Below are 26121 nucleotides of genomic sequence, written 5' to 3' on the forward strand. Positions count from 1 at the left end.
GGTTTATCAGTTTTGTTTATCTTTTCAAAGAACCAGTTTTTAGTTTCATTGATCTATTGTTTTCTTCATCTCTGTTTATTTTTGCTCTGATCTTTGTGATTTCTTTCCTTCTACTGATTTGGGTTTTCTTTGTTCTTTCTCTAGTTGCTTTAGGTTTAACATTAGGTTGTTTGGGATTTTTTTCTTTCCTGAGGTGAGATTATACTGCTGTAAACTTCCCTCTTAAAACTGCTTTTGCTGCATCTCATAGGTTTTAGATCATCATGCTTTTTTCATCTGTCTGTCAGTATTTTGGATTTGCTCTTTGATTTCTTCCGTAATCCATTTGTTGTTGAGTTAGCATATTGTTAGGTCTCTACATGTTTGTGTTTTTTACAGTTTGTTTTTTTTTTTCCTGTAGTTGATTTCTATTCTTATAGTATTGTGGTTGGAAAAGATGCCTAATATGATTTCCGTTTTCTTAAATTTACTGAAGCTCACTTTGTGGCCCAGCATGTGATCAGTCCTGGAGAATATTCCATGTATTCTTAAGAAAAATGTATATTCTGCTATTTTTGGATGGAATGTTCAAGAAGTATCAGTTGAGTCCATCTCATTTAGTGTGTTATTTAAGGCCTGTGATTCCTTATTGAGTCTAAAGCAAATATTTAGAGGTAAATAATTTTTTTAAAATGTCATATGTTGCCACTATATTTCATTTTCTTTAATGTCATAAATTTTCCATAGTTTATGATCTTTTGATTGTAAGTCATATGTTTTTGGCTGAATCTCTCTACCAAAACCTTAAGAGTTCAAAGATTTTCTTAAGTTACTACATCAGTAACTCATTATAACTGTTATGCTTCAGTATCTAATCAATCTAATTTCTTTGGAGAGCTGGCGTAAGCAGAGTGCTTATTCAGATATTAGAGACAGACATTTGGTTTCAGTATTGGCCTTCTAGCTTTCTAGTAATTTGAACTTGGCTACTTGGCATCTCTAAATTTCTCTTCCTTCATCAGTTAAGGGGAAAAAAGTTAATACCACCTACCACAGAGTGTTATTGTGATGACTAGATGAGATAATGAATATAGACTTTGCAAAGTAAGCAGTAAATGTTTTCTGCTTTACAAGCTTTAGGGGGTAGGCTCAACTGCATTATCAAAGAGAATTCAGAATAGCTTGAATAAGGCAAAACCTTCACCTTCAAGTCCTGGTTGCCAGGTTAACTCTGCTCCCTGATATTATGCAAGGACTCAGATTCCTTCCACACAGCCTGCCATAGCATATTCTTCTGTATGGTTAAGACTGTTCACTACCCCCTTCTTTGCCCTGCTCAGCAGGGAGTGAGGCGGGAAGGAAGTCCAGAGCAATAACTTTGCATTTATACCAGTGAATTATAAGTTGTATATAATCTCTCTTGCTCACCACATAGGTTAAGAATAGCTAAAAGCTCTTACAGAATCTGGGAAGTGTCAGAAATGTAGTCTTTTGTTTTCTGGATGGCCATGTACACAATTAAAATCTATTACTTTGGAAGAAATACTGGATTTTATTGGACAAATTAATGGAGAGATTTTGCCATAGCTGCTACTACTGCTATTACAACCAATAGCAACTGATATTGTTACAGCAGAATTATGTCATATCTATTTACCTTTTACAACTTCAATTCTATGCCCTAGAATGGATGAGGGGAAAGATAAGAATGAATGTCTGAAATCTGAGTGGTCTGGTGCTAAATATGATTCTTGTGTTTAAAACTGCATGCAAAGCAATAATTTCATCTGATGGTAGGTTGGAGAAATTTGGTCCAACATTTAGAAGAACAGGCTAAGCTGTACTTACTGATGTGTGCTAGTCTCTTGTAGGTACTTTTGTTTGAGATTTTCAAGCGTAATTTCAGCTATTGCTGACTGTTGCCTTATTACCTGTCTTGAGAACTTATAGAGACAAGATTCAACCCCCATTGTAGTGTCAAATTGGTATATATTTGTAAAAACTTCTGTTACCTAACTGTTTCACTCACTGACTTGCTCGCTGGTGATGGCATATCGAGTAGAGTCTTCAGTTAGAAATCTATAGAAGTTGAATCCCTTGTAGCTAGGTTACAGAAAATCATGTTCTGATTTTTGAGAAAGTGAATGTCTCTGTTAAATGAAGGAAAACTGTCATGGTGTCTTTATGATTTTTTATTTCATACTTTTGCAAAGTGCTAACGGCATTTCTACTTTGAAGCAAATAGTACAATAGATCACTTTTTATTCAGAAGGAATTTTAGTTTTGTCTCACCTGTAGGTGTACTTTATTTGAAATACTCTCAAACAGTTAAAAATCATTTTTCACTAAAAATAAAATAGGATAAATGCATTTAGACTAATTATTGTTTCATAGAAATAATCACAAATTATTCTTTTGTATAATCTTTTGTAAGTTTCGCTTGTTCATTAAAATGATTTCATTGGCAAGATTTTTCTTATCTTACTATTTTTTAACTGGCACATTATCTGTTAAATGAGGTTTCACAATAAAATCATCTAGAATTTTAGAATTAAATGAGACTTAGAGGTCGCCTAGTCTAACTTACCTGTGGGTCCAAGAATCCTTTCCCAAAGTCTGCAAAGTACTTGAAGTCTGCAAAGTAACCATTCAGTCTCCTTTAAAATATTTTTGTAATGAGAAGTACACGTCTTTGTTCATTTCATTTTGGATGGTTCTGTTCAACATAATCAATACTGTCAGGTCAAACTTTGTTTGTGCCCAGAGCAATTTTTCCTTCTCAAAATTCTGAGTCTTTCCAACTGTCTGTTCGCTAATTACCAAGATTATGAGAACTACTTGGAGTTCTGTCCTTTCACCGTAAATCATGTCTTAGGAATTTAGTGGTCATTTTCTAACTCGCCATCTAGGACACATGTCTCTTCCCACAGCTTGCTTATTCCATTCCCATTCTAGAACACAAAAGGTGTTCAGCAAACATAGATGACTGAATATAATTTCTGTCTAGACTGCTGCTCTTAAAGAAGACAGTCTCGGTCTTTGAGTGACTTGGGATTGCGCATCCTTAAATACCTAAGGATTTGAGGACCTGGGTCACAGCCAAGGCAGACTTGGAGATAAGGAATGTCACAGGTCTTTCTTACATCAGACTAAGTAAAGATCCACTGGACTTGATAGATAGGAGCATGGGGCATCATGGCAAAACTGATTCTCTGTGACCATGAGGGTAACCCCATATATTTGTTTTCACACACAGTGGGACACTTGGAGGTAGTAAACAGTGGTATATAAAAGATTCTCAGAAATTCCTCATTTATTTCTAGTTCTAGGTGAGATCTTTGACCAATTAAAGTCCTGAGAATTATTACCACTCTTAGTTCAGACATAAAGCATTATAAAATTTTATAAGATTAGGTTCTTACTGCTAAAACTTATCTTCTATACTAGAAAGAGAACAAATATAAGAATAGTGTCTTTTTAAACATTTTTTGATCTGTATTATTTGAGTTCTGGAATTCTTTATAAGCATTAGAACTTTGTCTCTGTGTAGTGTATTTGTTATTCTGCTTTTGCAGGAGCTGTAAATAATGTTGACTAGATATGTCTTTTCTGGTATTAAAAATGATTAATGTGAACTAGGGCTCTAGGTTGTCCAGAAGGTTATATATTATAACGCTCAAGCACATTCTGATAGAGTGCTGGATGGCAGGAAAGAGAATACTTTATGATATGCTCCTCAACAAACAGTCTGGGATTTTTTACTTTTGACATTTACTATAATGAAAAGCTAAAGATTGTTTTGGGATTCATAGGAAACACATATTAGAAATTTTACATGTAAGGCTAGAGTTGATATTTGGGATTTATAGGCTTAAGATTTTCAGCCCTTTTCTATAGTACAACATGGGCTGTACCAGGTGGCACAGTTGTAAAGAATCCAATGGAGAATGGAGAATCCAAGAGAGAATCCAATGATTCTCCATGGGGGTCCCGAAGAGTTGGACATGACTGAGTGACTGAGCATACACACACATAGTATGATACACATTTAGTAGTCAGCTTCCTCTTTTGACTCTTAAAGGAAGTGTTCCTGTATTTTAGTTATTTGCATACTCTGAAAATTATATATTGTATTTGGAATGCAGAGTGGAGCCAATCCAAATTAACCTTGGATGGTGACTTCATACACATCACCTGGGCCAAGACATATAATTCAGTGATTTCATTTTGGTAGTTGACAGCCCTTTACGCCTGTAAGTGGAAAATGGATATTTCTTGCTGTGGGTCCAAGTCTAGAGGACTCCTCCCTGATCCTCTCCATCCTGAAGTCTCTTCTACATTGGAATTTAACTTTCCAAACTTTGGGGGGGGAGGGGGTTATAATTATTTGAGTGGTTATGAGCACTTTAGAAAATTTAACAAAAAATACAGGCATTTTTTAGCTACTTTAGCCTAAATGATCATGTTTTACATCTTAACACTCTGACTCTGTAATATTTTGGACATAATAATACATGTATCTAATCTTTTATTTTTTAGCTTATATTCCTCTTAACCTGTTTTTTTCTTGGTCCTCTTTGAAGTCCTATTATTCTTTTGTATGTATTTTTTAAAAAAGCTCTTTTTAGAAATATACTGAAAAATTAATAAAACATGAAAGCACTTTAATAATTTTATTAAAGTATAAATATCAACCAGGTCAGGAAATAGAAAATTGCCAGCAAACCACCTACCTTCTCAGTCACAAAACCCTTTTCAACAGAAGGAATATCCTGACTTACAGTTATTTTGTTGCTTTTCTTTTTAATTTTGCCACTGTATATTTACCCCTGGGCTTCCCTGGTGGCTCAGTGGTAAAAGAATCTGCCTACCATTGCAGGAGATACAGGTTCAATCCCTGGGTCAGGAAGATCCTCTAGAGAAGGAAATGGCAGCCCACTCCAGTATCTTGCCTGGAACATCCCAGGGACAGAGGAACCCAGTGGGCTGCAGTCCATGGGGTTGCAAAGAGTTGGAGCATGAACTGAGCACGCAAGCATATTTACCCCTAGAATATCAGTTACTGTTTGTTTTAGAAAGTTTTATGTATGGACATTATGTTCTTGTTTTGTTTCTCTCAACATTATGCTTGTATGTTGTCCATGTTGCTATTGATACCCATAGTTCATTTATTTTCATTGTTGTATTATATTCTGTTGTATGACTATACCACAGTGTGTTTATTTGCTACATTTTGATCAAAGTTTTCTTAATATTGCCAAAGAGAACTTATTTTCTTTTATCTGCCATGGACCAGTTTTCTGTCCCTAAGTTTGTTACTTGCAGATTATTCAGAAATTTAAATGTGCATTGCAGTCAGTAATCAGGGCTTCTTAACATCTATTATTGTTCTTTCAAGAACCTCAGTCTATAATTTATTCAAAATATTTCATATATAATTTATGTCTCTCCATCAGTAAAGTTAATTAAGTAAATTCAGCAAATATTTGAGCATCTCCTATGTGTCAAGCACTGTTTTAAGTACTGTGGCTGCAGTACTTTAGTTAATATACATTACTTATATATTTAAAAAATAAACAAATACATGTATTTGTTTAAAAGAAACCATAGTACAAAGAGGTATAAAATGAAAATTTTGACTGTTCCCTCAGTCATATATCCAGCATTAAATTTCTTGACTATTCTTTTATTTAAAAATGTAATAATCTTATATATCTGTAGACTTAAAAACATTACATGGTGGAGATCTTGTATGCCTTTTTCACTTTTTATCTTAGTAATCTATCTTGACGATTTCATTGAAAGTTAGCATTTTTAAATTAGGGAACTGCTGGAAGCTTAAATTAATGGAACTGAAAATACAAGCAGTACTTTGTTCCAGATTAATTTATTATAGAAGCAAGAATAATGGGGGAAAATATGCTTTTGACTTATTAGAAATCGGATTTATTTATAGGACATGATAAACTTTTACCTATGGAAAATCATAACTTTAATTTGTTAAATATCTATGTGGTTTTTTCTGTAGGCATTGCTGGAGACCATGCTTGGTGTAAAAGTGATTATAACAGGTGATGCATTTGTTCCTGGAGAAAGAAGTGTCATTATTATGAATCATCGGACAAGAATGGACTGGATGTTCCTATGGAATTGTCTGATGAGATACAGCTACCTCAGATTAGAGAAAATTTGTCTCAAAGCCAGTCTCAAAAGTGTTCCTGGATTTGGTAGGTTTACATAAATTCTTTTAAGTTGTTCATTTATTTTATATGTCATGTACTCAAAAACTACAGAGTAACTTACTAAATTCCACTTAAGTACTAAAGCCATTTCCATTTTTTTCCTCTCCCTAGCCAAAAACATTCACCAGTTTTTCTTTTTCCTTAGGGAATAATAGATTATTTTAATCTCTTTTTTGGAAATGACTTATGTTGAAAGAGAATAAACTATTCTTAAGGAAGTAGATATGGTCCCAGAAGGACAAAAATTTGAAGGATATGAATTAATAGTTCAGTAACTTCTTATTTCATGCCATACTTGTGGTAATTTAGACCAGAAACTGGTCTGTGCTGATAAGATACTTGAAAGGACCTGATTCCCTCACATTCATCTAATAAATAGTAATGAATACCCTTTGGCTCCAAGCATTATACTAGGTGCCATTGTTTTCTGAACTTACCTAATCTATCATTTTAAAATTCCTAGAAATGTTTACTTTCCGTAGTTAGAAATGCAACGTGTTCCTTGAGTGGTGGATGACTATGGATTTTTCAGCATTTCTTAATTGCCCTTCACTCCTTAATGTGAAGAAGGGGTAAGGAACAGAGACGAAAATGTATTCAAACCTGTTGTTCACATATGAGTGGATGAAGCACCCACTAAACTCCCTGACAGCCTCATCCATTACATCTGTACTTCTTTGGTTTCCTATGTAATACTTTTTATTTGAATTCTTTGCTTTCTAAACCATGTCCCTATCAATAGTGTACTGAAACTGTGTAGGATTCTGACAGCAAAGGGCAGGCATTGTCCTCAGGACAGACTGGTAAGAAATATTGCCTGTTTGTGTTTTACTTGCCTTCATGCTTATATAGTTTTGTCTTTGTCACATAACAGTATTATAGTGTCAGTATAGCCAGACTATTTAACTCATTATAGAACCTGGAGATTTTCACAGAAACTAAATGCCTGTGGCTGGCAATTTGTTATGTAAATAAATATCGAAGCATCTCTAATCAATAACATTCAGGTAACAAAAGACATATTAATACATCTCTGTTCAATAATACATTAAATGTCAACTGACTTCTCCTCGAGCAAACATCTCCATAGAACTAGCAGAAAGCTGCAAGACATTTTACGACATAGTGCCAAAATTCATATAGCAGCCTATCCACAGTACCTTATTGGTAGAAGCTGTCACTGTCCTCAAAGAGTCTAGGGGAGGGAGCATACACATCACCTCTTGATGGCAAAATGTCAAAGATTTTTCAGGGTTTTAAAAACTGCCACATTCATCAAGAATGATAATGTCTTGTTTATCATTCCTTATTCTACATAAATATATTAACAGAATATTAATAGTATGTGAATGAGCTTGAAAATGTATGTGAAATCAACAAGTTACATTGAGAAAAATACAAATGAAAAAGAAAAAATCAAAACAGCTTTGTGTTTAATAGATTGAATCCATAATAAAAAGCCTTCTCAGAATGGTTTTTGGAGGACAGTGGCAGCTGCCTGATTTTCCTTATCCTTTAAAAAAATAAAAAATTTTTAAAAAATCATCCAATCAACAAGCAGAGGGCATACAACCACATATCACTCATCTCTTCAGCATGATCAGGAGACAGAGAAGGTATTTAGAAGGTACAGTATTAAGTAGAGAAATAAAAAGTCTAAAAGAGTTCTCCCATGCATCATTGCAAACCTTTGGGTTCTAAGAGTGAGGAAAGGCTTAAGAGTAAAGGCATTGACAACTTAGAAGAAGCACAGACAAAAGCATCCCCAGAAAGATTCCAGTCTAATGCTAAATGCCAAAATACCAACTGAACATGGGTCAGGACATAGTAGCTCATAGCACAAGATATAGGAAAGTGATTAGAAAGAGAGTGAGACCTGAAGATGCCTCAGAGAAGCATTGCTTCTGAGGGAGAATCAGATATAGAGATGGGGTAAACTTCTCTTAGAAGTGTGGCAGTGAAGGAAAAGGAAATTGAAGATCTGGCAGGAATAAAAAGAGAAGCATGAAATAAAAATCTTTGCTCACTCCACGCAAATTATGCACCCAAACTCCATAACCATAAGCAGTTTTTATATCCATTAAAGAAAACTTAAGTAGAGGGGAGAACTGAAAAACCAAAAAGTCAAAAAATGTATACCATAACACAGCACTCTAAATTGAATGAATTATTAAATAAGCATTTGAGGATTTAAAAAAAAATACTTTTGAGAAATACAGTGAATAGTAATGGACAAGAAAATTAGAAGAAATATGTCAACTGAATTCAAGCAAAAAAAACCAAAAAGAATTAAAAAGCAAAATCAGAAATAGTGAATTATGAAATAGCCAAGAGGAAATAGAGTAAAAAGACTCAGTGGTGAAAAGCTGGAAGGATGTCCTCAAGATCAGTAAGAAAACAAGGATGTCCACTCTCACCACTTTCTTTTGGCCATGCCCTGTGGCTTGTGGGATCTTGGTTCCCTGTCCAGGGATTTGAACCTGGCACTGAAAATGCTGCATCCTAACCACTGGACCTCCATGGAATTCCCATACTCTTGCCACTTCTATTCAACATAGTTTTGGAAGTCCTAGCCATGACAGTCAAATAAATAAAAGGAATCAGAACTGGAAAAGAAGTAGTAAAACTGTCACTCTTTGCAGATGATATGATACTACATAAAAAAGTCCTAAAGATGCTATCAGAAAGTCACTAGAGCTCATCAGTGAATTTGGTAAGGTTGCAGGTTACAAAGTTAATACAAAGAAATCTCTTGAATTTCTACATACAACAGCAAAAGACCAGAAAGAAAAATTAACGAAACAATTCCATTTATCATCATGTGAGAAAGAATAAAGTACCTAGAAATAAGCCTGTTTAATGAGGCAAAGGATTTGTACTCTGAAAAGTGCAAGATGTTGATGAAAGGAATCAACGATGACACAAACAGATGGAAAGATATACCATGTTCTTGAATCAATATTGTCAAAATGACTGTTGTACCCAAGGTAATCTACAGATTCAGTGCAGTCCCTGTGAAATTACCAATGGCATTTATCACAGAACTAGAACAAAAAAGTTGTAGATTTGTATGGAAATACACAGGACCTTGAATAGCCAAAACAATCTGAAGAAGAAGAACAGATGGAGGAATCAGGCTCCCTTACCTCAGAATATACTGCAAAGCTACAAAAACAGAAATGTAGATCAGTGGAACAGGATAGAAAGCCTAGAAATAATCCCACACACCTATGGTCAATTAATCAATGACAAAGGACATAAGACTACACAATGAGGAAAAGACAGCCTCTTCGATAATCAGTGCTGAGAAAACAGAACAGCTACATGTAAAAGAGTGAAGTTAGAACATTCTCTTAACACCATACACAAAAATAAGCTCAAGATGGATCGAAGACCTAAATGTAAGGCCAGACATTATAAAATTCTTATACGAAAATATAGAAAGAACACTCTTTGACATAGCTTGCAGCAGTATCTTTTTCATCCATCTCCTATTAATGAAAATTTAAAAAAAGAAATGAAACCTCATTAAACTTTTTTTGCATAGCAAAAGGACCCATAAACAAAACAAAAAGACAACCCATAGAATGGGAGAAAATATTTGCAAAGGAAGTCACCAACAAGGGATTAACCTCAAAAATATACAGTTTATGTAGCTCCATGTCAAAATAAAACAACCCAATCAAAAAAAAAAAAATGGGCAGAAATCTAAACAGACATTTCTCCAAAGAAGACATGTAGATGGTGAAGAGGCACGTGAAAAGATGTTCGGCATCACTAATTATTAGAGAAATGCAAATCAAAACTGCAGTGAGGTATTACTTGACACCTGTCAGAATGGCCATCATCAAAAACTCTACAAACAATAAATCTGAAGAGACTAGAGAAAAGGGAACCCTTCTATACTGTTGATGGGAATGTAAATTGGTACAACCAGTATGGAGACGGTATAGAGGTCCTTAAAGAACTAAAAATAGAACTACCATATGATCCAGCAGTTTCACTCCTGGGCATGTATCTAGAGAAAACCATAATCCAAAAAGATACATGCACCCCACTGTTCAGCGCAGCACTATATATAATAGCTAAGACATGGAAGCAACCTAAATGTCCATCAACAGAAGAATGAATGAAGATGTGGTATATAAAATGGACTATTACTCAGATGTAAAAAAGAATGAAATAATGCCATTTGCAGCAACATGGATGAGCCCAGAAATTATCGTACTCTGAATTACTTCAGAGAAATACAAATGTCATATCAGTTATATGTGGAACCTAATATTTTTTTTTTAAAGATAAGATGAACTTATTTACATAACAGAAACAGACTTACAGATATCGAAAACAAACTTATGGTTACTGAAGGGGAAATGTGGGAGGCAGGCCACAATAAATCAGGAGCTTCGGGTTAACATAAACAAACTATATAAGACAACCAACAAGGACCTCCTTTAGCATAGAGAACTCTGTTTAATAACCTACATGTGGCAGAGGAAGTAGTTGAAATGAAAGACAGTCATAGTTATTCTAACATCTATATAACTGGAGCCTCTAAAGAGTCAATCAAAACAATGTAACTTAAATATTACAAGGGTTATATTTAAAAGTATTACCCAAGAGAAATCTTGGGCATAAAAGATGACTGGAGAGGTACTTCCAGCATGACAGCATGAGGAGCTCTCTATACCCACTTCCCAGTGAAACTGAAAAATCTAGAGTAGCAGTCATTTAAAGTCTCTGGAAATAGTCCTAAAGGCATACAGAAAATGAAGATACATTTATTCAAGAAAATTTATACCATGATTTGTCAAGAACAACGAGAACCTGTGTTTTTTGAAACAAGACACACTCATTTTCTCCCACCTCCCAGTTCAGCCTGACAGAAGCTCTGTCCCATACTGGTGCAGCCAGGAACACAGGGTGACCCACAATCAGGAGAAATCTGACAACTCTGAGCTTCTCCCTCAGGAGAACCCCACATTTAGCTCCCCAGTTTTAACACTGGCACCTGAGATAAGAGTCTTCAAAACACCTAACTTTGAAAATCAATAGTTTTACATCTGTGAGACTCATATAGGATATGTAGGAAACTAATCCTATATAAAATAGGATAGCGAAATAATTTTTAAAGGGCTCTTGCATACTTGTGTTGCTATACTCCCGGATCCAGTGCAAAGGCAGCTGAATGGAAAGCAGTCTTTCTGTGAAAGAGGGCTTCTCTGTGAAAGATTTGCTTGTCTTCCTTGCTGTAGCCAGAGGGGCAGGGTTCAAATAACACACACATCTAAGGGCACACTGTAATCCTCTCCAGAAACCTTGGAGGGTGGGTATATCATTCACATACCACCTCTGGTCACCAGTGTCTCTGAGAAGGGAGCTTATATACTTGTCTGGCACTCGGACTTTATGGCTGTTACCCAGAGAATACATCCCTTGGGAGTCTGGCTCTTGTAACCAGGGGTTTGTGTTCACGGGGTGGGAGTGGGAACAATGGGATGTTAGCAACCGAAGAAGAAACAGTTCTTAGCTAACCATTGCTGTAGGACTCAGTGTGGAGGGAGCAGGCAGAAAAGCGCATCTCCGAGTCTTCTCCTAAAAGAAGAGAAGTATGTTTGCATAATTTAAAAGCTGCTGTCTGAGGGTGTGACTTCTAATTGGCCTGAATCAAGGTGTTGAGATCCTCTCTATTGGCACATCTGTCCTCAACTAGTGGGAGCCACTAAGAATAAAGTAGGTAGGCTGCTTGGACAATCACAGAAGGTGAGACAACCAAGAGCTAGAGTATGGTTGGAGTGGTAGGGTTCATCTCCTATAAAAATAAAACCTTAGAAAAAGACCTAATGAACTGGAGAGGAGTGATTTACCTGGTGGTAAAGCATTCAAAACAGTAGTCCTAGAGATGCTCATTGAGCTCAGGAGAACAATACATGAGAAGTTCAACAGAGATAGAAGATATAAGAAGGAACTCACAGTGCTGGAGAACTCAATAACCGAACTGAAAACAGAGTTTAACAGTTTAGATAAAGCAGTAGAAAAGATCAGTGAACTTGAAGATGGAGCCATACAACTTTTCCAGTCAAGGCAGCAAACAGAAAAAATGAAAGATTGAAGATAACTTAAGGGAATTATCCCTGGAGATTCCCATGGACAGCCCAAGCAGGCTACAGTTTATGTGGTTGCAAAGAATCAGACATAACTGAGCAACTAACACTACTACTCCTACTACTAAGGGAAATATGGGAAATGGGTTCCAGAAGGAGAAGAGAAAAGGGAAAGGGCAGAAAACTTATTTGAAGAAACAGTGGCTAAAAACTGCCCAGCCTGGGGAAGGAAACAGTTCCAAAGAAGATGAACTTAAAGAGACTCATGTCAAGACACATAATAATAAGTGTTGAAATCTAAAGACATGGAGAGAATTTTAAAAGCATCAAGTGCAAAACATGTTATGTACAAGGGAATTCCCATAAGATCATCAGCTTATTTTTCAGAAGAACCTTTGCAGACCAGAAGGGAGTGACGTACTATATTCAAAGTGCTGAAATTTAAAAACTGCCAATCAAGAAGACTGTATCTGACAAAGTCATCCTTCAGAATTGAAGGAGTGTTCCAGATAAGCAAAAGCTCAAGGAGTCCATCACCTCTAGACTGGCCTTACAAAGGAATGTTAAAGGGACTTCTTTAAGCTGAAAAGAAAAGGTGCTAATTAGTACTGGGAAACAATAAATATCCTTGGTAAATATAAATATATAGTAAAATTTAGAATAATGTTGTAAGGGTTGAGTTAACCACTTCTAAAGCTAAAATAAATTTTAAGACAGAAGTATTAGCAATAATTGTAATTATAACAATTAAGGGATGCAGAAGATAAAATGATGTAAATTGTGACCTCAGAAACAAAATATGGAGTAGTAAAAATGTATAGCCTTAGAATATGTTCCAAATTAAGTTGTTGCTTAAAACAATATTATTTTATGTCTCATGGTAACCATAAAGCAAAAACCTATAGTGGATGCACAAATGATCGAGAATAAGAAATCTAAGCCCACCACTACTGAAAATCATAAAGGAATAGAGCAAGAGAGTAAGAAAGGAACAGAAGAATTCTAAAACAGCCACAAAGCAACCAAATGGCAGTAAGTACATAGCTATCAGTAATTAAAAGATATTCCATGCAAATAGGAATAAAAAGAAAGCTGAGTTAGCTGTGTTTCATATCAGACAAAATAGACTTTAAGACAGTCTTTAATAAAAGACAGGCTCATTATATAATGATGAAGAGGTCGGTCCAACAACAGTATATAACATATAACATATGTAAATATTTATGGATCCAACATAGGAACACCTAAATGTATAAAAAGATACTAAGAGACCTAAGTGAGAAATGGCAGTGCATTAATAGTAGAGGACTTTCATCAATGGGTGGTCATCCAGACAAAATTAATAAGGAAACAATGACCGTTAAGTTCAATTGGTCTAATATAATTTAATAGACATATATAAAACATTCCAAATTCCATGGACTTTGTGGTCCATGGGTCACAAAGAGTTGGACACGACTGAGCAACTTTCACATACACACACCATGCAAAAGCAATGAAATACACACTTCTCTCATTTTCCCATGGAATATTCTCCACAATAGATCATATGTTAGGCTGCAAAACAAGTTTTATTACATTTAAGAAGATTGAAATCACTTCAAGGAAACTTCTTCAATCATAGTGTTATGAAACTAGAAATAAATTATTTGAATTTTCCAGTTATTTTCTTATATGTGGAAATTAAATAATGTATTACTGAACAACCAATGGGTCAAAGAAGAAATCAAAAGAGAAATTAAAAAATGCCTTGCAACAAGTGGAAATACAACACACCGAAACTTATGGGATGCATTAAAAGTAACTCTAAGAGGGGAGTTCAATAAATCTATCCTTACACCTCAGGGAATTAGAAAAAAAAAAAAAAAAGACCAAATGAAGCCCAAAGTTAGAAGGAAGGAAATGAGACAATTTAGAAGGCAGGAAAGAAAGAAATGGAAGAGAGACTAAAAAGACAACAAAAAAGATCAGTGAAATTAAGTTGGTCTTTTGAAAAGAAAAAATTGACAAAGCTTTAGCTAGACTCAACCAAGAAAAAGAAGACACAAATAAATCAGAAATGATAGTGAATACGTACAACTGATACCACAGAAATACAAGAAATCATGAGAGACTGCTATGAATAATTATTATATGTCAATAAGTTGGACAAGCTAAAAGAAATGGATGAACTCCTAGAAACATATGACTTAGTAAGACTGAATCATAAAGAAACAGAAAGACTGAACAGAGACACTACTAGTAAGGAGATTGAATCAGTGATCATAAACCCACCAACAAACAGAAGTCTAGATGACTTCAGTGGTGAATTCCTACCCAATATTTTTAAAAAAGTAATGCTAATCCTTCTGTCTCTTCCAAAAAATTAGAAGAGAAGGGAACATGTCTAAAGTCATTTTATGAGACCAGCATTACCTCAATACCAAAACCAAAGATGCCACAAAAGAAAATTATAGGCCAGTATCCCCAATGAACATAGATGTAAAATTCCTGGACAAAATATTAGCAAACCAAATTCAACAATACACTAAAAGGATAATGCATTATGATCAAGTGAGATTTATCCTAAGGATGCAAAAATGATTTGACATCTGCAAATCAATCAATGAGATATACCACACTGGCAAAAGAAAGGATAAAAATTATATGATCATCTCAATACGTGCAATAGATGCAATAACAAGAAAAACATTTATCAAAATTTAACATGCGTCAGTGATTAAAACTCCCAATACGACAGGTATAGAGGAAATGTATTTCAGTGCATTAAAGGTTATAGATGACAAGCCCATAGCTAACATCAGACTTAATAGTAATGAAAACTTCTAAGTTCAGGAGTAAGACAAGGATGCCCATACTGTCCATTGTTATTCAACATTATATTGGAAGTTCTAGCCAGAGCAATTAGGCAAAAATTAGATAGATAGCATCCAGATCGGAAAAAAGTAAAACCGTCAATATTTGCAAATACCATATTAAATATAGAAAACTCTTAAGACTCCAGCAAAAACTGTTAGGATATGTGAATTCAGTGGGGTTGCACTATACAAAATTAATATACAAAAATCTGTTGCATTGTTATGTACTAATAACAAACTAATCAGAAAGAGAAATTAAGAATATAACCCCATTTACAATTCCATCAAAGAGTAAAGTAGGAATAAATTTAACCAAGAAGGTGAAATAACTGAAAATTATACAATATTGATGAAAGAAGTTGAAGAAGACAAATAAATGTAAGGATATTTTATGCTTGTGGATTGAAAGTATAGTTTTCAATTTGAAAGTTTTCAATTTGAAATTGCTTCAAACACAATTTCATTGTTTTCATAGTTGGCATTTTTTGACCGAAATATAACAAACAGTCTTAAAGTTTGTATGAAACTGCAAAGGCTTAGAATAGCCAAACCAATCTTGAGAAAGAAGAACAAAGCCACAGGTATAATATTCCCTGATTTTAGGCTATACTAGAGAACTATAGTAATCAGAACAGTATGGCATTGGTGTATAAACAGACAAATAGATAAGTACAACAGAATACAGAGCCCAGAAATAAACCCACACATATATGGTCAATTAATTTATGACACTATAAATTATATGACAATTATATGACAATTAATTTATGACGAGTATACAATAAAGAAGGGATAGATAGTCTTTTCAATAAAAAGTGTTATGAAAACTGGACTACTATCTACACCATATACAAAAACTAACTCAAAATGGAATAAGGACTTGAACATAAGGCCTGAAACCTTAAAGGTCCTAGAATAAAAAATAGGTGGCAAGCTCCTTGACATTAGTCTTGGTGATGATTTTTTGGATTTGGTACCAAAAGCTAAGAAAACAAAAGCAAAAATAAGTGGTACTGAAGATCAAACTGAAGATCTTAAGCACAAGAAAGGAAACCATCAACAAAATAAATAGGCAACCTCTGGAATGGGAGAGAAATATTTGCAAATCATATTATCTGACAAAGGGTCAAAATTAAAAATATATGAAGAACTCATAGAACTCAATAGCAAAATAACAGTTCAATTAAGGAATGGGCACAGGACATAAATGGACATTTTCCCAAAGATGATGTACAGATGGCCAACAGGTACATAAAACGGTGTTCAACAGCACTAATCATCTGGGAGATGCAAATCAAAAGCCACGAGATACCACATCACACCTGTTAGAATGACTACAGTCGAAAAACTGAGAAATAATAAGTGTTGGGAGGATGTAGAGAAAAAGGAACCCTGGTGCACTGTGGATGGGAATGTACATTGATACATACATGGTGGAAAACCATACAGAGGTTCTTAAGATTAAAAATGGCACTACCATATGATCCAACAATTCTACTTCTGGATATTTATTGGAAGAAATCACACACACTAACTTGAAAAGATATCTGCATTATTGCAGTGTTATTTACAATAACCAAGAGATGGAAATAACTTGTGTTCATTGGTAGATGAATGGATAAAGAAAATGGTAAATATAGACAGTGGCATATATTATTCAGATATAAAAAAAGGATATTCTGTAATTTGTGTCACCTGGATAGATTTTGAGGGCATCATGCTAAGTTAAAAATAAGATAGAAGAGAATTCCATGTGATCTCACTTACATGTGCAGTCCCCCAAAATGAAATAACACAAACCCGGGAAAACCTGAACTGAATATAGAGAATGGATGGTGGTTGTTAGAGGCCAGGATTTGGGGATGGGCAAAATGGGTGAAGTTGGTAAGAAGGCACAAACTTCTAGTCATAACATAAATAAGTTATGGGGATGTAATGTATAGCATGGTGACTGTAGTTAATAATATTCTACTATATATTTGAAAGTTTCTGAGAATAGATGTTAAAACTTCTGGTCTTAAGAAAAAAATTTGTAACTATATGTGGTTATAGATGTTAACTTAGACCTACTGTGTCATCATTCCGTGAATATACATATATGGAATCATGGTGTTATACATCTAAAACTAATGTTATGCCTGATGTTATTTGTCACTTATATCTCAGTTTAACAAAAAAGTAATACAGCTTTATTGGGTGATTGTGAAGATTAAATGAAATGCCAGTACACTATTGCTGCTGCCTTTTATTTCTATAGTTCCTTTAGGGACATCTACACTCTCATCTTTTGCCTTACAGAGATCTGTATCAGACCTCTGATTTTTCCAGTGTCTCACAGACCCACATTCTCTTTCCCTGACCACCTAATTTTTACTTCCTCTTGTTCTGCAGTGGTATAGTCATTTTTAATGTTGTTAAACTGAACTGTCTGTTCTCATTTTGAGCTCATATGTATTTCATTCTTAGCTATCCCATTTTCTTATCCCAAAAGTTACAAGCTTCTTATAGAGTGTCTTTCATATTGTGGGCCCTTAAAGTATACATGGACTTGATAGGATTTCCTGAAAAGGCAAACCATTAATGAGAACAGATTTTGGATTGAAGAAGACCCAATTTTAGAACTTTTAAAGTGAATAAGTTAAGCAAGGCAAAAGTGTAGGCAGGAAAAATAAAACAGTGTGTCAGCAAATGGAGTATTAAGGTTGGACTTTGCAGGAGAAAATGAAAAAAAAGAAAAAGAATGGATGTGTCTTACTGGTGAGCTCCATCCTGCTTCAGACTATGCTAGACTTAGCTTGTTGACAATTGCCATGAGCTTAGAGTGTATTTAATGTTGCTATTTATAATCACTTCTAAATAAATGTTTGCTTTCCAGAGTTTGAAATATAATCATCTGGTTCTTTTAGTTCATTTACAAATGACTAAAGGGAAATAATAATATCTGTAGTATCCATTTGGAGAAGGGATGAGAATTTAGAATTTGGAAATTATTTTTTTTTAAAGTATGTAAGTAACAGACGTTATGTAAGAAACCATTAAGACTGTTTAGATTCCAGTTCAAGTAGTGAAGAGTTTTGGTAAGCTAACTAAAGAGTTTAGAGTCTCCTAAGTTACGTGAAATTAGATTTTAAAGAGAAATGTCAGATAGTTAGGTTTCAGCTGTCTTTAGTAATGGTGGTTTAGACCTAGATTTTCATTTTTAGCTAACTTCATAACTACTTAGTAACAATGAAGGAAATACTAAACCCAAAGGTGTCAATAACAGTCCATTTGCCTGGTGTTTTTGTACCAAGAAATTCGTGTGCCATTTGGCCCACCTAGCTCACGGCTCCTTGGGTTTTTCTGGATTGCTAACTAATCACACTTGACTAGCAAAGAGAGTTTCGGGCTTTTAGAAAGTACTAGAAGAGGAGTAAACATTAAAGAGATAGTGATTTTAAAAGTGGCTAGGTCATGGATTCAACTAAAAATCTACATCACATACCTCATGATTTCAACGTAGATTGTCATATAATCCTGCTGTTCTCACACTGCAACATAAGAATTGTGGCAAAAACTGGGAACCACCACAGATTGTGAAATTTATCTAGATTGTTCAGGATGAGATCAAGAAGTGAGAAGTAACCACATGGCTTCTGATGAATGCTTTCATCCATTCTCAACGTGTTCAAAGCATGCAAAGTCTGAATGAAGCCTCAGAGGCTCCTGTGGTGGTCCTGCAAGACATTTGAAACTGGGTCAGACACCACTTCTCCTAAGTCTGACCTCCCTGAATATAACCTGTCTGACAAAATATTAAACATTCTTTGGTCAAATCTGATTTACAAGAATAACTGGAACTTAAAAAAACTGCCCTTGGTGTTGTATATGCATTCTCCTTTTTTCAAAGATCATGAATAGAAACTACTCGGTTAAAATCTATTGTCCACCTTGCCCAATACACTGGAGAAACAGTGATTATAGTGCACACTGCTATTACACATGAACATGCAACCAGACAGGGATCATACATTAGTTGGGAAGGTAGGTATTCCATTTTATGGGGTCAAATTTTCAGTTTTCACTGTATTTCATTAATGTATTTATGTTAGGTATAAATTCACTTAAAGATGTTTCTCACACAGTTTTAAGAGTCACTAAATTTACTGAAGTCACCTAAATTTTATTATCTGTTGTCTATCAAGTAGGGTTTCCCAGGTGACAGTAGTGGTGAAGAACCTGCTTGCCAGTGCAGGAGATTTGAAAGAGATGAGGGTTCGATTCCTGGTAAAGTCCCCTGAAGGAGGAAATGGCAGCTCACTCCAGTATTCTTGCCTGGAGAATCCCATGGACAGAGGAGCCTGGTGGACTACAGTCCATAGGGTCACAAAGAATTGGATACAACTGAAGCGATTTAGCAGACATGTATATTTAGTACAAAGAATGGATAATTTACTATTTGAAATACTGTGTTTATAATACCAAACTTAACTCCAGGGAGAAGGAAAACTCTCTGCTTCCTACTCAGCTTCCTCCTGATTAAAATGGACATTCACTAAGACTAGAATCATCTTTAAGCCATAAATGTCTTTGATATCATCTAATTTGGTGGACCCCCCCTCCTTTTTTTTTTAAGGTGGGGATATTATATTATTCCCCTGAAGGAGGAAATGGCAACCTACTCCAGTGTTCTTGTCTGAGAAATCCCATGGACAGAGGGGCCTGGCAGGCTATACAGTCCATGGGGTCACAAAGAATCGGTCACAACCATGTGACTGAGCACACATATCATTTTTACTATAGGTTGTTTTTTTTTTTTTAGCACACTTTTAAAGTTATAAACATGTTATATGTCATGCATCTCATAGTTATATAAATTCAGTAGTTTTACGTGAATTGACAGAGTTCTCTATCAACTGACCAACTCCCTGTCCTTCATTTTTTTGGCTGAAATGTCTCAGCCTTTTATGTCATCCACAGCACTAATAAGGTCCCACCCCTCAGTACCAGGTTATATCTGAAGTTTTCAATAACCCTCCATTTTCTTTTTGCTGCTATCAATAGAAAGTGTCACTTTTTATAAAGTTCAAGATTAATTCAACTCATCTTAAAAACTCATTGATCACCTCTGACCCCTCCACTTCCTCACTTTGTTATGTTTACAAGGATCAAAGAGAATACACAGCTTGCTGGGCACATTAACATAAGTTTCAAAGGCAACTATTACAGCAAATAAAACATTTTATGCAATTCTTTCTCTAAATTTCCTCCCAATTATGAAAAATGACGTAACTGAACCCTCTTCAAATTATAGCAAGACATAAACATAGAATTACCCACCAGGACCGCTGGTTTTGGTATAGTGTGGACCCTTTCTAAATTTAACAACATTTCATGCCTTTCTTCTGTTTTTACAACTCAAGAGAAAAGATGAATACATTCTAGTTTGAAGTAAGACTCTCCACAAGAGTCAGTAGCAGCCCACTCCTGCCAGTTTCTTTAGTACACCTGAGACATCAGTTTTATTACCTTCATTAGGAAGTGAGCATAGTCCCCCTGAGTAACAGCTGCTGTGGATTTCTACAGCAAATATATTTGAAGCCTCTGTGACCCTTTCTTCAAAGGGCGCTTCTAGTCAAGGATTCCTAACCATTTAATGACTAAAAGGTAGATTGATTGTTTTATTGCTTCCTACTGTATCAAAATCCTGCAAGGTTTCATAGCAGCTTTCTTTCCTGTGTCCTTGCATCAGTTACAAAATATCTAAGGCCAGAGAAGAAGTTTCACTATTTTTAACAATGTATTTCTATGATAAGCACATCCCATGAAAGCATATGAAAATACCCCATATTGCCTTTCTTAGCCTTCTATCAGCCAGTTCCACCAAAGGCATGTAATAGGGAGATTTCTTGTTAGGAGGCCCTGGGAAAGATCTTCTTCCTTAATAAAATAGGTTCATGAAGGGACAGTGCCATTCCTTTCCTACTTTGGGACATTATTGTGAGAACACATCATATTTGGAGCTGCTGCAACCATCTTGCATCCAAGAGGATGGCCAAATAGAAATGTGAGAGACTGGTTTCTGAACCAGCCTTGGGACCAGACTTCACTTTATGTGAGACATGTACACCTAGGGTGCAAGACCTTTGGATTGGTCTTCTGTTATCTAACACAGCCCAGAGCATTCTGATGCAACTTCTTTCCCACATTTCACCAGTGCATAAAGAAAAGTATCCAACAATTGATTTACTCATTCAGTAAATTTTATTAAATGGTTATAATGAATTAAAATTTATATGAAAACTGTCTGAAGAAATATGTATGTTAAAATATTTTACTTCTGTGACTGATATCGCATACAACTGTATTTTCAGATATGTAACACGGACCGTTTTCTTCTTAGCTGTCCTACTACTAATTGAAAAATAAGTCTTTGTAGTTTAAGTTGCCAGACTTCCTTGGCTGAGACTGAGTTTTGATGTGGTGGTTTTTTTTTTTTTTTTGTCAAAGAGTCAGGGAAACCCATTGGGAACAAAGGTTTAATACATTTAGTTAACTCATCTGCCAGGCAGTATACCAGGATTATACTTTTTTCTAGAATTATGTTGAGAACTAAGTAATTTTTTTAGGGTTGCATTGAGATGTGTGCGTGCATGTGTGCGTGTGTGTGTGTGTGTGGCCCCATGGGCTGCAGCCCACCAGGCTCCCCTGTCAATGAAATTATCCGGGCAAGAATACTGGAGTGGGGTGCCATATCTTACTCCAGGGGATCTTCATAGCCCAGGAATCAAACACTATGCAGCTTTCTTGAGTCTCCTGCACTGGCAGGCAGATTCTTTACCACTCACACCACCTGGGATGTTAAATGAAGCTCTTATTTTGACTGTGTTCACTGACTTCTTAACGAAGCTCAAGCTCTGAGCTGTGTGGAAGTTGACAGACTCTTTGGTTGGGAGAAATGGTTTTGGGCTTTAAGATTATTCAGTCAGTCACTTACTGGTGATACTATGGTAAAAGTGCAAGAAAAAGTAAAAGTTGCTCAGTTGTGTCCGACTCTTTGCAACCCCATGGACTATACAGCCCATGAAATTCTCCAGGCCAGAATACTAGAGTGGGTAGCCTTTCCCTTCTCCAGGGGATCTTCCCAAACCAGGGATCAAACCCAGGTCTCCCATATTGGAGGCAGATTCTTTACCAGCTGAGCCACAAGGGAAGCACTTAACTACGGTTGGTCATCTGAATTGGCTTGCCCATTGATGGGTACCTTCTCTTAACACCTCGGTTACCTGCATTGCTTCAGAATGCAAGGCTTCCCACAGGCAAGGTATGAAGCATATTTTGACTCTAGGCCTTTCCGCATCCTTAATTCTACTGAAAATTGAGGATTTTTTTTTTTTTTTTTGCCTAAATTAATAAGCAGTTCTAAAAACAATCTAAAATGCATAGTTTTTTAACAGGGCAATTTTAGGAGAAAGCAATAAGAGTTTGGGGGAGGCTTTGCAGTTTTTTGCCTGCTTTGCACTTAGTAAAGAAGCACAAATAAAGTTAATCTGACAATGACCAATTTGAACCAACCTTGAAAAGGGTGTTTTACAATAATAGTAAAAAGATAGGAGAGATGCACTCAGTGTACTTTATAGTTTGTTTGTCAACCTTAATTTCAATGGAAAGCAGGATTCCAATGCCTTGACTTGTCCTTTCAGTTGTGACTAAGTAAGTACCTATAGATTGTAATGGTAGTTTTAAAGAGAAAGGTAATACTGGGGATCCAGTGAATTAGCTGTTGTTCATATGTCTAATTTGTAGGGGGGTTTACAAAAGCCGATGTGACTTTTTATTTCCTTGTTTATTCTTTTTCTAAATCTTATGGCAAATACTCAAGTCTGATGTTTCTGAGAGTTATACCATTGTGTAATGACTACCAGGCAGGGACCTATCACTTGACCAAGATTTAACATGTCCTTCCACAATAAAAGGCCCAGACTGTATCTTAGTATTGTTGCTACTGATAATCTTCAACTATTAAAATCAGATAAATGAATCCCAACCAAGAACACTTAGGTCTTTAATTTTACAATGCAAAGTAGCTGTTATTCATGTACTTAAACAAGTTTGCATTAATGTTAGCTTAAATACCTTTTTATGTGGAATAATTTTAGATTTATTGAACATTTGCAAAGAAAATAGAGAAAAATTTCCTATTTTCACCCATCTTCCCCTGATGTTAACCTCCTACACACACAACTGTGTGACATTTGTCAAAACAAAGAGATTAACATGGGTATGCTACTACTGATATTAACTAAAGTACAAACTTTATTCAGATTTCCCCAGTGTTTTCCCAGTGTCCTGTTTTTGTTCTGGGATCCAGTAGAGGATGCTGGTTTTTTGTTTTTAAATTTATTTATTTTTTTAATTGAAGGATAACTGCTTTACAGAATTATGTTGTTTTCTGTCAAATCTCAAAGTGAATAAGCCATAGGATCCTTTAATTTTTTTTTTTTTTAATCACCATGTTCCCTTAGTCTTCCTCAATTCTGTGGCAGTCCTTTATTTTAGTGCTTTTGAAGAGAACTGGTTGGATATTTTGTAGAATGTCTCTCGTTTTGAATTTGTTTTGCATTTACTTTTTCATGACATTTTCTCAGGATTAGTTGGGGGCTATGGGTTTTGGGGGAAAGCCCCACAAATGTGAACTGACTTCATTTCATGGGGAAGGTTCATAATATCAACCTAGCTTATCACGGGTGATATTAATTGTAATCATTTGGTTAAGGTGGCGTCTGCCAGGATTCTGCACCACATAATTAATGTTTTCTCCTCTCTCTATTTTATTCAGTAAGAGCAGTCCACATACAAGTGCTGACTGTGGATAGCGAAATTAAACTTCACCTCCTAGAGTGGGGAGTATCTACGTATTTTATTTGTAGTTCTGTGAAGGAGATTTGTCCCTTCTCCTCAGTTGTTTAATTATCCATATGAATTTATCAATGTTTTATTCTTTGGGTTATAATCCAGTAGTACTGTTATTTATTTTGTAAATTCTGAGAAATAGAACTTACTTGTTCTGGATTTGTTTGTATAACTATTGTTATGCACAACCACAGTCAGTAAATATAGTATTTGCTCATGATTGTTGTGATATTAGTTGGTATAAAATTTGCATCTGTTCATATTATCACTCATTCTCATTTAAGAGAGGCCTGTGGGTAACATTTCCTTGGTGCATCTATACCCTCTATTCAGGATTAAAAATATGTGGAAGAGAACAGTTTGTCTTCTCTCTTGCACATTGATTTTTGTTTCTGTCATTGCATTCATAGTATCATAGTAGATACTATAATGAATTAATAAAAACTTGGACAATAGTGATAAATTAATCTATCTTTGAAGTTCAGTTTTTAGCACATTAGGTGAGTAGTATAGATATTTCTGTGGTTCTCGTAACTACAATTTATCCTTGAATACCACTGGTTTGAACTGCATGTGGATTTAATCCACTTAAGGTATTTTTTTTCCTAACAAACATGTACTCTAGTACTATACAATGTGTGGTTGGTTGAATCCATGGATGTGTAACTATGGATATGGAGGGAATAACAGTAAAGTTATAAGTGGATTTTCGACTGTGCTTAGGAGCAGGAACCTCTAACCCCCAGGCTGATCAAGAGTTAACTGTATATTCATCTACACTAAAATGAGAAAAAGAAAAATAAAATGCTGTGGAGGGCTTACTTTTTATGGAAAAAGAATGCATAATGTTAAAAATACACTCAGTTTTTTTTCCCCTAGCCAACTCTAAAACTTGATAAAATTTAAGCCAAGGAAAACCAGGTTCTAAACTTATGGAATATCTTTAGACAATAGAGTATGCTCAGAGATTATGCCTGTTTTGAGAAGGCAGTGCTGATAATGTAAATGGGGTTTTTGAAAACAAGATGGTGGTAGCAGAGCCATGCCAGCACCCACAGAATCTATCTTTATAACCTACTAGACTCTCCATCCTTGTCTGAGAAATTCAAGTGATAAGACAAAATGTCCTCCAATGGAAAAAGTATGAAACAGGCAGATTATATAGACTAATTCCAAATTACATGATCAGTTGCACTGTCATTTATCAGTCCATAAAATTATGAAATAAATATATGATGACCTCAAGACTATTAAGAGAACTGCTAAGAAAAATCTGGATATTGCTTTTTAAGAAAAATAGGGCTGTTGCTTTAAACATGAATAACATGTAACGTTGGCAATGAAATGGGGAGGAAAAGACTTACAAGGTCTTCCTGTGATTTTTATGAAAGAGAGAACATTTAAATTGAAGAGAATAAAAAAGATTGAAAAGCATTAGTGATGTATAAATGGAACATGAGAAAGCAAAGCACAATGAATCATCATATCTTCAAAGGAGAGTTCTAAGAAGCTGACTGATTCAGTCATTTTACTTGCCTTTCTGGGATTTCTGAAACATACATAAAATATTAGAAAAGTTTTATGACAGAGTCCCATGGGTCTTCCTATTGCTCCCTTCCCCCAAGGGAGCAACAGCTGTCTCACTTGGAATGGAGAAATACACTCAACCTGTCAGTATGTTCAGTGTAGAACAACTATGAAGACAATGCAGAATTCACATTTGAGGGAAATACACAGCTTTAAAGAAAGTCTATGAATAGACTCTCTGAAGAACAGGTATTTCTCTGAGGAGAACATCAACTGTGTTTAACTAATACCCTTAGAGAGATTCAAGTACATATTACAAAGAGGCTGTTTATGTTTAGTACAGTGGCTAAAAACATCAGCTTTGGAGCCAGACTGCCTGCATTTGAAACCTGGTTTTACCACATACTAATTCTTTGAGTCTCAGTGTACCTTAGTTTCCTCATCCATAAAATCAGCATAATTTTACCTAATTTATATAGTTGTCTTGATAATTAAATAAATTAATTAATGAAAAATGCT

At 35.3% G+C, this 26121-nt stretch overlaps 1 protein-coding gene across 6 annotated transcripts in view; it reads left to right on the plus strand.

Annotated features, from left to right (window-relative positions):
- Positions 1-26121, plus strand: part of LCLAT1 (lysocardiolipin acyltransferase 1) — a 184643-nt gene that overhangs the window by 73430 nt on the left and 85092 nt on the right. For all 6 annotated transcript variants that reach the window (XM_065928948.1, XM_065928950.1, XM_065928949.1 and 3 more), the window contains one exon: positions 6008-6206. In XM_065928948.1, coding sequence (XP_065785020.1) covers positions 6008-6206 — 199 coding nt within the window. The remainder of the gene's footprint in view (positions 1-6007; positions 6207-26121) is intronic.

Source organism: Muntiacus reevesi, chromosome 3 (genome assembly GCF_963930625.1).
Source record: "Muntiacus reevesi chromosome 3, mMunRee1.1, whole genome shotgun sequence".
In the NCBI taxonomy this organism is placed as follows: Eukaryota; Metazoa; Chordata; class Mammalia; order Artiodactyla; family Cervidae; genus Muntiacus; species Muntiacus reevesi.